General features: G+C 56.9%; 2 protein-coding genes across 5 annotated transcripts; both read right to left on the bottom strand.

The window, feature by feature from the left end:
• Positions 1 to 543: 543 nt before the first annotated feature.
• Positions 544 to 5,391, bottom strand: IRF9 (interferon regulatory factor 9). Its single transcript, XM_048213247.2, is given in 10 exon segments — positions 544 to 899; positions 901 to 990; positions 1,134 to 1,249; positions 2,149 to 2,490; positions 3,080 to 3,151; positions 3,254 to 3,338; positions 3,431 to 3,561; positions 3,815 to 4,001; positions 4,319 to 4,499; positions 5,266 to 5,391. Coding segments are annotated over 9 exon segments (1,251 nt in total). The 5' UTR covers position 4,499; positions 5,266 to 5,391; the 3' UTR covers positions 544 to 851.
• Positions 5,392 to 5,939: 548 nt separating this feature from the next.
• Positions 5,940 to 15,791, bottom strand: RNF31 (ring finger protein 31). Of its 4 annotated transcripts, none has more exons than XM_026486380.4 (21): positions 15,600 to 15,791; positions 15,367 to 15,513; positions 15,053 to 15,208; positions 14,750 to 14,818; positions 14,581 to 14,656; positions 14,169 to 14,346; positions 13,084 to 13,486; positions 12,622 to 12,912; positions 12,099 to 12,347; positions 11,800 to 11,985; positions 11,489 to 11,695; positions 9,895 to 10,068; positions 9,713 to 9,811; positions 9,525 to 9,614; positions 8,247 to 8,361; positions 8,009 to 8,127; positions 7,623 to 7,736; positions 7,415 to 7,472; positions 6,618 to 6,714; positions 6,182 to 6,350; positions 5,940 to 6,083 (listed from the first exon to the last, which is right to left on the bottom strand). In XM_026486380.4, the coding sequence occupies exons 1-21, from the start codon at positions 15,789 to 15,791 to the stop codon at positions 6,030 to 6,032; spliced, it is 3,243 nt and encodes a 1,080-aa protein (XP_026342165.1). In that variant the 3' UTR covers positions 5,940 to 6,029. The 4 variants fall into 4 exon arrangements, with proteins under 4 accessions (XP_026342165.1, XP_026342166.1, XP_044235504.1 ...); XM_026486381.4 differs by having other exon boundaries at positions 14,759 to 14,818; XM_044379569.3 differs by lacking the exon at positions 12,622 to 12,912.
• Between the last annotated feature and the right edge of the window lie 508 nt (positions 15,792 to 16,299).

Here is a 16,299-nt window from a genome sequence, read left to right as displayed (position 1 = left end):
TGTGGGGCTTACGTAGAGCAAGGAAACCAGGTTGGGGAGCCCCTTCTGTTGGGGTGACAGTGGCCCATGTGCTGGGAGAAGAGGCACCGGGGCCTGGCCTCCCTCAGCATAGGAAGCTCAGCAGCTCTTTCCTCTGGCCCCCCCTCCCTTCGCAGGCCCCAGTGCCTCTAACCCATAGTTTGAGGGAACTTCAAGTTCTCCTGTTCATTTAGACCTCAGTCCAACCCTATGCCTGTTGCAAGGCCTGAATCAAAGGACTGTAGCCAAGAACAGTGGAGCCCAGATTTTTCCATGTGAAGTTGATGGTAACAACAGCTGTTAAGGCTGTGCTCTTCTTGGTGGATAACCTCGATCCTCTCCCCAGGCCCCGAACCCACAGAGCCCAGACAGCTTCCTAGCCAGAACCTGCAGGTGGAGGAGAGGAAAGGGGCCCGGAGAGGTCAGCAGGAAGAGAACCCAAGTTCCTCACTCTCAAATAACGCCTTTAGCACTTCCCCGTGACCCCTGCTACCTTTTCATCCCAACAAAGCAGATACTGACTCCTTTTTCAATAATGTTTTATTTTAAATCCCTAGTGAACATCTATGAAGAAAACATAAAGTGCTTGGCTTTAGGATTGGGGGAAGAGGGAAAGAGCCCCTGAGTTCACACCATTTGAACTTTCCCAGGTCAGTTCCTCAGAGATGAAAGAAGACCTATCTTAAAAAAAAAAAAAAAAAAAAGTGGTGGGGTGGATAAAAATCACCCTTGAGTTCTCCGCCAGCCAGGGACACGGGCAGTTCCAGGACGTAACCGTCTGAGACAACCACTGAGAATTATCACCGAGGGAGGCAGGTGAGCAGTGTGGAGAATCAGTCTCTTTCAAAGGAGATAGGAGGAAGAGAGAGGAGAGGCGGAAGGTGGGTCCCCCAGGCTCTGCAGCAGGGACAGAGCGGCTGCCTGCTCCTCCGGAGTCTCCTCCAGTAGATGCCGGGCGAAGGCCTGCTCCATCTGCACCGGACAGGGCGGGCAAGGGACGCTCGTGAGCACAGCCGGGGCAGACACCACCCCCAGGAGTCCCCTTCACCCGGAGGCCCCTTCTCCTCCTGGAACCCCCCCACAGGCAGACCGGTCTTCCCCTGCCCTGAACTCACCTGCACTGTGATAAGACTCTTTGGGGTATGATTGGGGCTGGGGCTTTCCTCCCAGAAATTCAGTGTCACCTGGAACTTGGGTGGGGGGCCCAGGCCCTGGAAGTACCTGGCCAAGTCTGATGAAAGAGAAAGGGTCAAGGGTTGGAAGAAGAAAAAAAAAAAGAAGAAGAAGAAGAAGAGGGAGGTCACAGGCAGGAAAGGAACAGAGAGGGGCCCATCCTGCATCCTGGACAAAGAGACTGGGGCCAGCTGGAGACCAGGGCCAGAACAGGAGCTGCAGGGTCACCAGACTGTTGCCTCACACCAGGAGAAATGCCAGCAACTAAGCTGCTACTCACCCGTGTGCAAATAGGAAAGGGTACCCCTCTCCGAGTAAGAAGTGTTTTAACGTAACTGATTTTTACACAACCTGAAAAGCTCTCTGCCGGAGAGCTTAGAGTTCCCATGGCTGCAGCCTGGGCTGCTGACACAGAGGGGCGCCCCCTCACTCTGCTGCCTGCTCGCACCCTCCACCAAGGGCACCCGTGGCCCCGGCACGCTCCTGCCCCGCGGCCCCCATACTCCTGGCCCCTAACGCGCAAGGTCAGATTTAGAAGTGAATGGAGGCGGAAGTGGACGGGAGAAGGGCGACCAGAGGAGCTGCCTGGGGTGTAGCAGGGCCGGGGTGGGTAACGTGCGCCAGCTCTCCCGAATACGTCGACGGCGTGGGTGCAAGTGTAGATGCAGGGGAGGCCCGGGGGCGCACCTTCCCGTTACTGGCTGCGGCCATGCGGGGGCGGTCCCCGAGACGGGACGCTGTGCTGAGCTCCACCGGAGCCTCATCGCCCAAGGCCCGGGCTGGGGCAGGGCGGCTGCCAGGCAGCTGCGGGGCGGAGCACAGGGCCCCGCAGGCTGTGCACTGCGCATGTGCAGGGCGCCACGCAGGAGCTCTAAGGAAGGATCTACTGGAGGACACGGGGCGGCAGAGTCTACCAGGTCCCGAGGGGTAAGAGGCAGGGGCAGGGGCTCCCCTCACCTCTGCAGAAGTAGGTGGTTCTGAAGAGCTCCACGCACTCATTGCTGGGCAGCAGATGCGGGCCTGGGCCGGGTGGTGCCTGCGGCGCGTTCCAGGAGACGGGGATGGGGCAGAGGCGCTGCACGAAGACGCCCCGGGAGTTGCTGGCTACCAGGACGCCCCTCTCGATCTGGCTCAGCAGGCGCTGGGTGGGCTCTCGGGGGTCAGGCTTGGGAAAGACCACCTGCTCCATTCCGCACTGGGTGCCCGAGGGCTCGGCCACGAGGCGGCAGTCCAGGCTCTGCACCTGGGCCTCACCCACCACGCGCCCGCCGTAGATGAAGGTGAGCAGCAGCGAGTAGTCTGCGGACAGAGAACGACAGGTGCACCCGCACTTCGCCCGAGGGGGCCGCCCGGTCGGCACCAGGGCCTGCGGGAGACGAGGAGGGGCTCCTCGCGAATCCCACATCCTCATGTTGCTCGTGAGAACCGCGAGGTCCAGAGAGGGACTCCAAGCGAGGGCGGGGGTAGCGGCTTCACCTTCTGAGGTTAGAGAAGGCACCTCCCTCCTCATCCGCCCTCCCGCCACCCTCACCAGCCAAGGGGCTTCCTGCCACTCAGGAGAGGAACTGACACAAATGCCCCCTGAGGCCCTAGGGCTTAATGCCCCGGGTCTTACAGTTTATAAGAAGGTCCCCGAGATGCTTGACCCACAGGAATTAATGTCTCAAAGTGGATTTCCAGAGACCAGAGTGGATAGGGGGTATTTCTGAGAATTGAGCAATTTGGAGTGTGGAGTCTGGCCAGGTGCACTGCCTAAAACGGGCGCCACTGTCTGGGTAAGGTGGGCCCAGTCTGCTGCAAGCCCTAACAGATCCGATAACACACGTATGACTACAGGGAGACAACGTGGGGGGACAGGGAGCAGGGATGAGTCAGAAGTGCCATGCACCTGAGTCTGGAGGGGGCAGAAATTCCAATGACACCTGATCTCCTTGGAAAGGGGCTTCAGTTGTGTTCGTATCTATAAGGGAAGCAGAGGTGTACCGTTCAGAATGAGAACGGGGAATCCAAGGGCCAGAGGGTGTGGCACGGGGGCGACGAACAGAGGCAGGGGCGGTGGTACCTTCCTGAGGCTCAGGGCTGTTGCTGCCGCTGCTGCTGCTCCCAAAGTTTGAATGGCCTGTTCCCCCACTGGCCCCCACCTCCTCCTGCAGACACAGTGTCTATCGTTGGCGCACCCCTCCCCTAGTTACTGTCCTGCCCTCAGGCCCCCCTCCCCCATTCCCTCGCCAGCTCTTACATTTCTGAGGGGGTCCTCAAGCAAGGAGGGACTGAGCACGCAGTTCTTTGTGTTACCCTCATCTTCCTCCTTCTCAGAGGACATGGAACTGTGATGTCGCTTTGATGGTGATTTCTGAGTCCCCGACTGAGCTGTGGAATATTGTGGAGTGGGGGAGAGGTCAGGGCCTTAAGCGCGGACAGCAGGTAGGACAGGAGGCAGTGAAAGGAAGGGCAGGCCCAGGCAGGGGAACCTGGGTGGCAGCTCCCCAAGGACAGGGACGGGGCAGAACTCTGAATGAGGAACCTGGGGAGAGGCCCAGCACCCTCCAAGAAGGCTCCTGTCTCCATCCTCCCCCTGTCCCCAGTCTGCTGCTTCAGAGCAGCTGGGCAAGGGGACACCCACCGGGGAGAGTCCCTGACGGCGGCAGCAGCCGATACACCTTGTAGGGCTCAGCTCCGTCCCTATGGCCATTCTCAGGAACCTCCTCAAATTCAGGACTCTTGTTGAGGGCACAGCGTAGACGAGTCTTCCAGATAGCAGGGCCTTCTGTGTCCCCTTCCTTGTACTTCCCCTTAAATATCGCCCACGCCTTCAAAACACAGGAAGTAAAGCAGAGATGGCATGTTACGCCCTGGCTGGCTCTCTAGTCCGGCTGGCTTCGCGGACACGCCACCTGAGCAGGGGCACAGAAGGGCCAGCGCTCGGGTTTATGCTCTGCTACCGCCGGCCCGAAATCCTTAACAATTTCTGCACTTTCACTTTGTATCGGGCTGTGTCCATTAGGCAGCCGGTTCGACCCTCCCATCTCCCCTTCTCTGAAGCCCAGGCTGACAATCCCTGGAGGGTGAGAGCTTCAGTGTCTATGCCACCCTTCCCTCGGAGGGGCTCGTTTCCGGGCTCTCTCACCTTGAAGAAGGCGGCATCCTGGTCCTCCCGGAAGTCCTGCTTGCCCGCATGCTTCCAAGGGATCCGGAACATGGTCTTGGCTGCATCGTCCCAGCACACCCCGGGGAACTGCCCGCTCTCCACTTGCTCCACCACCCAGTTCCGCAGCTTTCGGGTGCAGCGTGCCCTGCCTGATGCCATCCTGGGGACAAGAGTCGCAGGCAGCATCAGTGGAACTGACGCCGTGGGAGGGAACAAATGCTGAGAGCCTCACCAATGGGGTTGGATCCTGGCCAGTACCCCCAGTGATCCCATCCATCTTTTGCCTGTAGACATTTCTCAAAATTCTGGGGCCAAATTGTGTCATTTCTCTCTTCACTAGTAATGACGAAGAAATAACCTCCCTTTTAACATCTCAAGCTGTGACATCTGGAAGGAAACTTCAGGTCTTGGTTTTAGTTTTAAGACTTTTTGGGAAATCTTCTGTCTGGCAGAGAACTCCCTTGCTTGGTGTGGCTCGTGGAGAGAAGCCCGGTCTCTAGCCCAAGCATTTGCAGAAGCAGTATCGGCTTCTGAGTTGCCCCTTCGGTCCCTCACCCACCACCCCCAAACCTAGGTTTGACCCCACCAACTCTTCTCCTCTGCTTGCTTCTGGGGTAGGTGGGGCAGAGCTGCGGAGGAAGTGGGCAGGGCCAGGAGGCAAGAAAACAAACGGGCAGCTGGAGCCGGGGCTGGGACTTCCCTCAACAACCCAGCGGCAGGGCCTCCTGTCCTTTACCTCTAGGGCTGGGGACCTTGGCCCCTGGTCCCTGACTCACTCAGGCCAACCCACCCTGCGTCCTGGCTCACAAGGCCCCCTGTATATTCCTGTTCAGCCGAGGGGCCCCAGGAGCCCCGCCCCCGCCTCCAATCCGGCCGGGCCTTCCAGCTCTAGACCCAGGCAGACGTGCACCCTCGGCCGGTCTTACCTGCGCCGCTCGCTGACTGTCCCAGGATGCAGCTGCCCTCGGCTCAGCAGCAGTCCAGGGAACGTCCGGATCTCTCCGCCCCTTCCTACAGTCCCCACCCTAAGTTTCAGTTCTCCTCCAGGCAGGGCCTTTTCTCAGAAATCACGTGATCCGAGCTGCAGGGCAACGCCACGCCACCAGGGGGCAGCAGCATCTGAGGACCTCACTGTTGGAATCCCACTGTCGGACACAGGAGGGCCCCTCCCCGCTCAGGCTCATTCCCCCCGCCCCCAACCCCCTTAGCTACCCGCTGATCTCTGTGACACTGCTTCTTCCCAGGGAGGCCAGGGTCCTGGAGTCTGGCCTGAGGGCTCTGGCTGGCCCTATACCACCTGTGTATCTGTGTTTCCCCCCTTGTGCCTGCCTGGTGCCTAGTAGGTGACCTCAAATACCAGCTGAATTCGAAGAAGGAACAAAGGAGGCAGGGGAGGAGAAAGCCCAGGCCAGGGGGCTGGCTGGGGAGCGCCTCCTTGGTCATCCATGGTGTCAATTCCTTCCTGGCCCTGAGTCCAAGGAGGGTCAGGCGGTGGGCTGCAGGCGACCCTTTCAACAAAGCTCTCAGTTCACACACACACACACACACACCCCGCCCCCGGTGCCCCAGATGGTGGGGCCAGAAGAAGGACCACCAAAAAGCCTGGGCAAGGAGATGCCTCTTTATTGGTGCTGGAGCTGGTCCTGAGGAGGCTGGGCCTTGAGACCCTCAAGAGGACCCCTGCCCTCAGCTACTTCCTCCTGCGAGGGATACTCTGTCCCAAGGGCACCTCTTCCATCAGCTTCTGCAGAAGGAGAGAGAAAATGATGACACTGGAAGCCTAGAGCTCAGACACAGGCTGGATAGGGGACTTCTGGGGCGCGGGTCAGAGGGAGGCTTTACCTGTAACAGGCGGGCATGGTAGGCGGGGGCGTCCTCCCCGGCCACTGGCTGAGGGCGCACGTGCAGGTAGCGCTCGGCAGCCGTCTCCAGCTCCTCCACCTCGTACAGGGTGGCTGGGTCCAGTGAGTGGGCATTGATGAGGCTCACAAGATACTCTTTGTAGTGTGCCCTGGGGAGATGGCAGGGTGGAATATTTGTTCTTCCGTTTGGCTAATATTAAACCAGTGTGCCTAGCACCTTGCTGGGCACAAACAAGACTGGCAACTCTTGCCACTCGCACCGGTGGGTACCTCCTCCCTGTAACACTGCCAGCTACTCCCTCGCCACGCCCTTGCCCAGAGAGCCTCCCTCTCGCTGCCCCTGCAGGACTACTCCCGGAGACCTCCCCAGGCGTACCCTCCCCACCACCATGCTCCATGCTGTGCCTGACACTCACTGGCAGAGGCCAGCATGGCCAGCCGGAGTCTCCTTGCCACAAGCTTCGTCTCGGAACCCATTAGGAATCTCCTTCTGCTCCATCACTCGGCAGCCACCTAAGGGTAAGGGAAGGGGCCCTCGTGTTGGGAGGGCACTAACCATGAAGCCCCCAGAGAACTGGGATAACAACGGAGGCAGGGGAGGCAGGTGCTGGGGATTGAAGGGGGGTGGGTACTTAGAGAAACCATCCTGGCAGACCAACTCTGATACAGAAGCAGGGGCCTTGCTGGCCCTTCTATCCAAGCTTGCTTTTGGTCCATAATCACTACTGTCTCTTTTTTTATTGTCACGTACTCTCTTGAGACAACTCTTTTGGCTGTGATTTAGCTCGTGCCTAGTTAACTTCTTCTGGGAAGGTCTTACCGTATGGTAATACAGGGTGGGGTAGATTAGAACCATAGGTAACCTTCTTCTGTTGCCCTCATAGAACCCAAAGCAGTGCAACTAGCAAGTCTCATTAAACACTCCTTGGGTTAACTGATGGATCATTATCCTTTGGGAATGGGAGAAGGAAATTAGGATCAAGTGCCAGGTGCTTTAACGCGGCCTCATGTAAAACAGCTGAGCTGCAAAGCAGGCGTCTTACTCCCGCGTCACAGAGGAAGAAAGTAGGCCCAGAGAGGCTAACTCGCCCAGAAGCACCCAAGTCAGCACAGGCTGAGCTCTGACCACACACCCAAGCCTCCCCTTTACCCACAACACGGTGGGAGTCCAGCCTGCCCTCACCCCTTCTCCCAGGCTTGTCCCGACACTCACCGCCAGGAACTGCCCGCGCGCCTGCTGGGGGCTCTGTGTTGAACATGACATTGTTGTCCTGAGGAGGGGCAGACGGATGGGCGTTAGGTTCCCCTTGATGCCAGCCCCGCCAAAATGCCCAGCAGAGAGCCTTTCATTTCTTGCCACCCGGGGCCCTGCCTCCTACCCTAGGCAATCTGCAAACCCAGCCAGGCTGGCCACCGCTGACCTGTAGCAGCTTCTGGAGCCGGAGCACAGTCCAGTCCCGCAGGTAGAAGAGGCAGTCTCGTGGGTGGTGGCCATGCAGGGACTTTTTCACCCTGCAGTTAGGGTCTGGACATTTCTGGCGGAAACCCAGATGGGAGAGGGGAAGTTGGAGACGGTTGGGGTCCTGGCTTCTCAGAACCCCTGCATGAGGGGTGTAGGGATGGGGGAAGATAGAGACATTGGAGGGTCTGGAGCAAGCAAAAGGGGGGAGGGGACAGAGAGAGGTGCTTTACACCCCATTGGCCTCCTCTTCTCTTCCCCTAGGCTACTCCTCCATGCCTTTGCCCCCCACACCTGATGGCAGCCGCCCGCCCTCCTGTCCCTTCCATCCCCATTCTCCGGGCTCACATTCTTGGCGTAAAAGGCATTGTAGCAGCCACTGCAGAACTGGTGGCGGCACTGGGTACAGTGAAAGTGCATGCAGCCTCCTCGGGCCAGTGCGTATGAGAACTTGCACTTGGGGCAGTCTGCAAAGGACGGCAGGTCAGGGCTGGGGCTGCCACTGCTCCTTGAAGCAAGCCCTCGGGAAGAGAGCCGCTAGCAGTGACAAATTACTGGGCAAACAGGCCTCGTGGGCCACCCTTACCAATGCCATTCTCCTGAAGATACATGGCCAGGCCCTGGGCCTGGTATTCTGGGTCATTGGTGCGTTTCCAGTTCTGGAAATCCTCGCAGCTCCGGCCTCGATGCTGCTCTTCCCACTGCGGGAGGGAAAGCAAGCCTTCCCTGAAGACTCCACCCTGGGCCCTTCCTGACCGCCCCGTCTCTCCTCATACCTGGTGGTCCCTGCCTTAGTTTATGGCACTGTCCTTCACCTCTGGCTCTGATCATACCGGCACACATTCAGCGGCAGGTCTTCTGTCCACCGCCCAAGCCTATCTCAGCCCTGTCCCCTCTTTCTTCATCTCGACTGTGCCCACAATACTCTGGGCCAGGCCAGGTTTTGCCTCGGTTCCTGGTGTCTCTGCCTCCACTGCTGCTCGCCTGCCATGCACGCTCGAGTGTCAGGCAGGCAGCTTCAACAGCACTGGGGGTGTTCTAGGTTCGGGATTCAGCAGTAGGGTCTCAGGTGGTCATTTTACTATTGTGTTTTGTAATAGAGATGTCACTTTTTGGTATCCAATGTTAAACTTTTTAGAATATGTGCTGCCAAAGCAACATTGAACTTTTAAAAAATAGTTTTTAAATTTAAATTCATTAACATAGAATGTATTATTTGTTTCAGGGTCAAATACTAAACTTCTTAAAAGGCAAATGAGACAGTATCACCCCTTGCTTAGTCTTAGAATAAAAGGCAAATACCTTCCTCACTTGGCCTCAAGGCCTCTCCTGATCTGGCAGCTAGCTCCTCTCCGATCGCCTGCCACTCTCACCCTTGCTCTTGGGGCTCCAGCCACACAACACTTTTTCTGACTTTGGCCTTTCCATGTGTTGTTCTTTCTGTCCCGAATATCCTTTGCATACGTGGCTTCTTCTTAACTTTCAGGCCTGAGCTTAAATTAAACCATTTTAGAGAAGACTTGTCTGACTTCTCTATCCGAAACAGGTCCATTTCGTTATTCCTAATCTCAGACTCCTGTGTTTTCTTTATAGAATTTATGCCATGTGTACTTATGCTCTCTCCCTCCCGTACCGCCTTTCCCTCTTTCCCTCCCTCCTCCCTTCCCCTTCCTTCCTCCCTTAACTTACCTTTCACCCTCCCTCCCCCTCAGCCTCCCTTCTCTCCCTCCCTCCTTGCCTGACTAGTCTGCAAGCTCCTTGAGCCCAGAGCTCATGTGCATTCCGCGCTTCGGCATACCCCGAGTCTGACCTGTACCTGCCAGTAGCTTAGCATGTTCTTTCTGAAAGGATGAATGTGCCTCACCTGGCGCTTACAGCGCACACAGAAGGTCTGGTGACACTGGGGACACGTTGCCTCCAGCTGCTCCCGTTCATATATGAAGCCAAAGGAGCACTGTGGGTGCAAGAGCATAAAGCTATCTGAGGCCTGATCTGGCCCCCTGCCCTCCCCCCACCCCCGCTCCAGTCAGCTTCCCTGGGCAGGCCACTGACCTGGGCGCACCACAAGAACTTGGGGTCCCGCATGAGTACACCCTCCGTCAGCTTCTTGTGAAATAGTGCATAGGCATCCGGCTCCAGGCTCTCCCGAAGCTGGGGACAGGATGCAGAAGTGGTGGGTGGGCAGGGTTCCTGAGCAAAGCCCAGGGCACCCTGCGTCCTAGGGACTGCAGTACCTGGATGTCAAGGGTCGAGAAGTAGCTGAGCAGCTGTGTGTCATCGGTGAGGTCGGGGCGGCCACAGGCGGGGCACACCATGTCGGTGATGTGCTTCTCCTTCAAGGCGATGGTGAAGTGCTGGCGGAAGCAGTCAGGGCAGATGGTGCACTCGCAGGAAGTCAGGGCCTGCATCTGCAGGGTGAGGCAGGGAGAGGAGGGGGTCAGCTGCCAGCCTGCGGAAGGGGCGGGAGCCAGGGGTCCACTGAGAAACCCGGGTCTGGTTAGTGACTGGCCAAGGCAGCAACCTCCAACAAGTGCCTGGCGGGCAATCTAAATGTCTGAAGACTGTCACAGAAGAAAGCAGACAATGGTGAGGCCCGAAGTAAGCAGAAGAGCGCCCTCCGAAGGCACTCACGTTCAATTAAAAGCAAACAAATAACATCTCTGAACTGACAAAGCTATAGAGATGGAGAACAGACTAGTTGTTGTCAGGCGACAGGAGGAAGGGAGAAGAAAGTTGCAACTAGGGGCGCCTGGGTGGCTCAGTCAGTTAAGCATCTGCCTTCAGCTCAGGTCATGATTCCAGAGTCCTGGGATCAAGCCCCACATCGGGCTCCCTGCTCAGCAGAGTCTGCTTCTCCCTCTCCCTGTGCAGCTCCCCTGGCTTGTGCTCTCTTGCTCTGTCAAATAAATAAATAAATAAATAAAATCTTTAAAAAAAAATTACAACTATAAAGGGGTTGCACGAGGGGGTTCCTTTGTGATGATGGAACAATCCGTATCTTGGTGGTTATGTGAACCTATACGCGGAATAAAACGGCACAGAGCCACAGACACACCCATGTGAAAAATGGAAAAATGAACAAGGTCTGCAGTCCAGCTCACATTGTACCAGTGTTTATTTCCTGGTCTTGATATTGTAATTACAGAAGATGCCACCATTGGGAGAAGGTGGGTAAAGAGCACCCAGGACTCTATACTATTTTTACAACTTCCTGAGAATCTGCAATTATTTTGAAATAAAAGGTAGAAAACAAAACAAAACACAACACGTACAGAGCCAGCCCAACTAAATTGGGACTGTATTTGGCCTAAGAACTGCCACGTCTGGCCTAGAGTAAGCAGGGGGTCAGAGGTAAGAGGGCCTGCTCCTACCAACTGGATACTTGATGATGACATTAGAAAATTCCTGGTCATTTTTTTCGTGCGCCAATGGTATTTGTGGCTATGTTTTCAAAGCCTTTTACCTTTCAGAGATACATACTCAAGTATTTACAGACTGACTATATAATGCCTAAGATTCGCTTCAAAATAATTGTGTGTGTAGATGGAATAAAGACTGGTGATACACTGGTAGTTGCAGAAGCGTGGAGTTGGGGGGACATGGAAGAGGAAAGCGGACACTTTGTGTTTGAAACGTCCCATAGTGGAACGCTAAAAATAATGAGGGGGGAGGAGGTGGCCTATTCCTGCTCTCCCCTTCCTGGACACCGTCTGGAGCACTTGGGCAACTGCAGAGCAAAAGACGGCGCCGGAGACAGGGGCCGAAGCGGAGCAGGTCCCAAAGGGAAGAGAGTCATCCTGGGGCCAGGTGCGGAGGCGATGGGCTTACCCGGTTGCGGGGCAGGGCCCAGCCGCACACCGCACACTCCTGGGCAAGCAAGCGGCGCAGGAAGGCCCGGTCCTGGCTGTGCCTCACAGCTTCCACCACGTCCCCCAGCTCGTAATTCCTGGGTGTCTCCTGCAGCAGCGACAGGGCCAGCTCTGCCCGGCCCCAGCTGGGGAGTGCGTAGACTGCCAAAAGTCGTCTGACCAGACTCTGCAATGTGATTCAGGTGGAGGGGGAAGAAGTGGCTGTCAGACCCCAAGAATCCTACCCCTCAGCCTTCCCCTGCTCCTCCAAGTGGATTCTCCTCCCGGCACCTGCTTATCTGGCCCATCCCAGGAAGGGGTGGGATCAGGGCCCTTGTCCCAAAGGCGCTGATGGAAGGGCTCTAGGCGCTGGCGCTGTAGCTCTGTCAGGGCCCGGGCCACATCACCACCGTGTTGGAACAATGCTTGAAGAGACCCCTCTTCAGGCCCAAAGCCCAGGGACCGGAGCTCCTGCACCTGAGAATTGGGGGTGGGGAGGAGCGGAGAGGGAAACGGCAAGCAAAAGAGAGTGTGAGAGGTTCTGAGACCCACGGTCCTCAGCCCTGTCCCCCCGCCAGCACAGCTGGTACCTTTCTCCGCCGGGCCCTCACACACTCTTCCACAGCTTCATCAACGTTGCCATGACGATCCAGCCAGGCTTTCCGGGCCTCCTGGCAAGAAAAGGCACCAAGCCCCGGGTCCTGCTGCCCAGCCAGCTCGGCCACCATTTCCAGCACGTAGGGCAGCTCTGAGCGCAACCACTGCAGGGGCACCTCGGTGCCTGAGTACTGTAGAGCTGAGAAGACCTCCTCTGGACAGGCACCTGCAGCTTCCCCTTCCTAAGGCACAGTCCCACCCAGACAGATGGCCCATCAGGAAGGGCACCCTCCACCCACCCTCCACCCGAACCAAAATGCTGACAGTGGTTGAGCTTGGACGTATGGATCAAGTGAGCAGTGCGTGGTATGATACTTGTCACGTGGAAAGTGTTCAATAAGAGGCAGCTGCTGCTAACAATGTCAAGCTTTACAAGAACTTGTATTATTAATCCACTGCAGCCTTTCCCTTCCCCGACTAGCTCAACCCTACCTCATCCCAGGCCTAAATCCTCACCCGGATCTTGGTCACTAGTTGGAGACCTTCCTCCCGCATCTTGTCTTGGCGCTGCTTCTCAGGGTCCCCACAGGAACTGGGCAGGGGGGCACTGAGGCGTCGTGGAGGCCCTGGCTCAGGGAGTCGCTCTTCCAGAGAGCTGGCATGGGGCCGGGGGGCATGCTGTACTGGGATGGGGCTGCTGGTCCGGTTGCACATAGCACATACCCAGCCAGGACCCGAGTTGCAGAAGGTACAGTGAATACAGTACCAGACTGGAGTCTGGGCAGAGGAGAGCAAAGTATCCCCCTGCTGGGAAGGCAAAAAGAATTATCCGATTGAAAGCTGGCTGAGGCTCAAGATGGAAAGAGAGGGAGCTGGTGGGGAGACACAGAGAACTGAGGAAACAGGAGATGAGGAAGTAGAGAATGGCCTGTGGTAACAGGTGCAGATAAAGAGCTGGGAAGGCCAGGAATAGATTACCTGAAGGGGCTGCAGGCAAATGCCAGTATCCCGAGAATCCACCACCAAGCTAGGAGGCTGAGCCAGCCGAGGTCGCTCACAGATGGCACATAGCACAGCTGCTGCCTCATTCTCAAAGGTGCAGCTCTGGCAGGCCCAGCGACCCCGTGCAAGCTCAGATTCTAGGCCCCCAGCTCCTTGGGAACCCTCAGTCCCCAGCCCCAACCCCTTACAGCCTCGGGGTCGATCACAGGCCACACAGAGCACTGCCCAAGATTCATTTAGCATGGCACAGGCAGCACAGTGCCAGGGCAGACGGGCATTTGTAGGATCAGGGGAAGCTTTCAGGGGAAGCACAAGAGAGCTGTCTCCCAGGGCCAGCACAGAGGTTGACTGGGACCGTGATGGAGCTGAGGCAGGTAAGCTGTAACAAAAAAGCAGACATGGCCTGCTGAGAGGGCCCTGGTGCCTGGATCCCTCATTCCCAGGCATCCCTTATTCTCTGCAGGACAACACAGACCCTGTCCTTTGTACATGCTGTTCTGTCTGGAACACTCCATACCCATAGCCTGTTAACATTTAATTATATCTTGAAGTTCACATCTTGCTGATAGATATCCCTAAAGTGGGGCCTGACCCATACTAGGTGCTTAGAAATCCTACTGATTAGGTGCTTGCGTGGCTCAGTCAGTTAAGCATCTGCCTCCAGCTCAGGTCATGATCCCAAGTCCTGGGATCGAGTCCCGCATAGGGCTCCCTGCTTCTTGGGGAGTCTGCCTCTCCCTCTGTCCCTCCTCCCACCGGTTCTCTCAATCAATCTCTCTCTCTCAAATAAATAAATAAAATCTCAAAAAAAAAATCTTACTGATTGAGCTGATCCTTTAGGCTAGGTTCCTCCTCTTCCTATCTATTTGCACAACATAATAATCTATCTTGCTGTGCCTGATACTTGTGTGATATGTATGTCTGTGACCTCTTGGAAGGCAATGAGTGGCTGCTTGTCTTCTATGAAACAGTCTTAAGCATAGAAACTGGCATACAGTAAATACTCAAGTAACTGTAAGTTCTCTCAACTTCACTCCCACCCAGAAGAGAAGATTTCTCACCTGGGGGTCAGGCGGGTGGCCTGGGGGGCCCCAGGCAGGGTCTGGCGGAGGTGATGGGCACGGGATGGGTGTCCATGGAATAGGCGATCACAAGCTGGGCACAAAGCCTGTTTACAGGTTGAACAATGAAGTGTGCCTGGAGCAGAGCCACAGAGGAAGCAGGGACCAGGAGTGGAGCCTGGAGAACAGGACAGAAAAAAACTGAACATCTTTCTGAAAAAGACCAAGTTACATCTTAAATTGCTGTGGGAGGGAACAAATCACAGACTACTTTTCAACATATCCAGACCCAAGGAAACAATTTTAATAATTTTTAAAAGGCCAAGAAGATAAACAGAGGAGGGCCCCAAATTTCCATCAATATGGCCTACTAGAAACCGGCCCACCCCCCCCATTACAGGACGAGTAATACCTGGGGCAGAGGGTGTGGTGAGGGGGCCAGGAGCAATCTCTCTCAGTAAGGGGACAAACTCTGAGAGCTGCAGTATCTGAGAAGAAAGGGGCAGGGCAAGGGTTTGGGGACACACAGTCCCACAACTCCTGTCCCCTTTGGTCATCAGGTCTTAGAGCCCCATCCCTACCTTCCTTACATCGTCCTCGACCTTGTCTTCCAGCAGTTGCTCTAGTGCTTGTTGTCTTGGATGAGTATTCTGCAAACAAGGTAATAAGAGCTCCCACCTGGAGTCCTAGGACAAGGCCCTCCCTCAAAGCCCTGGTCTCCCAACATCCATAGGAAGAACAGTATGGGGAGTTCCTAGGTTGCTATGGGGACTATGCCCATGGTTCAGCAGCATGAGGGTACCCAGACTGCCTGTGGGAGTGAGGCTGGGCTCCCCAGACCGGGTATTTAAGTCCTCAGGACTAGAGATACCTCAACATCTCACCTGTAAAAGCAGGCTGAGCTCTGTCCGAAGCAGCAGTACTTCCAGTGTGACTGTAGCTACTTGGTGCTCATCTGGCTCCTCCTGCCCCTCAGGGAAGCTCAATCCATCTGGTTGCTCCTCTGTGTAGCCATACAACCGCAGAACGTCCCGGCCCCCCTACCACACATTCCAACCAGTCACCACCCACCAGGCCCCCTTCCCAAAAGGCCTGGACCCCTCCCTATTAAGCACAGCCTCCCGCCCTTTCTAACCAAGCCCCCCCCCCCCAGCCCAGGCCAAGTCCCCTTCTCCCATAAGGGGCCCAGGGGCTTCACCTGCACAGCATCCACCGTACTGCGAAAGACGGGGTTATTAAACTTGACCCCGCGCCAGTACCGGGGCCGCTGAGGGCTGAGGAGGTTGCGGCCATATTTCTCCAGGATGTTCAGGGCCGTGGACAGGGTGTTGAGGTAGTTTCGGGGCTGAGAGCAGTCAGAGAGCGGAGAGCTGTGAGCCCCGCCCTGGGCTCAGGTTCTCTGTCCCCCTCCCGAGCGGGGCCGGGCCTCACCTCCCCATGAGCATTGCTGCGGACCAGGCGCGCGGCGTCCAGCTGCAGGTAGCGGGCTGCTGGCGGCAGGGATGTGGCCAACAGCGGCAGGAGCTGCTCCATGGAAAACACCTGCCCGGAATCCTTCCTCAGGGCGCTCGCCAGCTCCTCGCGGGCGGCCAGGAAGGCCCGCTCCTCCTCCTCCCCCGGCATCCTGAGACAGGAGTCAGCCCCAGCCCCGTCGCCCGCCGGGACCTGGCGCAGGCTGTGCGCTGCCTGAGCGCCAACCCTCCCGTCTGGCGTCCGGCTTCGCGGCCCGACTCGGTCGGCGAAGCCGCCCCAGGTCACTCAGGCCGCGGTCACTCTTCGGCCCCGGGCCCCGCGCCAGTGTTAGCCGGGAACAGGAAGTACTAGCAAAGAGGGCGGGATTGCGACCTAGTTTCAGGGGAAGGGGAGGGCTTTAAGGTTAGGACAGGGTGGGGTCAGAAAATCAGGGAGGCGTGGCCAAGAGGGAAGCCAGTACCCAGCCAATGAAAAGGACAAATGGTCCCTGGCTCCTCCCCCAGAGCATCAGGGCCTTAAACTCCGATCTGGCGCTCTTCCCCGCCTTTCTCAAGGCTGGTTCCGCCCCTTTCCGGGTGGCCGTAGGCACGGGTTACCTTATTTCCCTCAAATCCTTCTCTATTTAGATCAGTCTGCCTTGCTCCGGTCCCCACTGGGG

This window comes from Ursus arctos, unplaced genomic scaffold, assembly GCF_023065955.2.
Source record: "Ursus arctos isolate Adak ecotype North America unplaced genomic scaffold, UrsArc2.0 scaffold_37, whole genome shotgun sequence".
NCBI classification, from domain to species: domain Eukaryota; kingdom Metazoa; phylum Chordata; class Mammalia; order Carnivora; family Ursidae; genus Ursus; species Ursus arctos.
The sequence above is the reverse complement of the archived record's forward strand: the minus strand, read 5'-3'. Positions and strand labels throughout refer to the sequence as shown.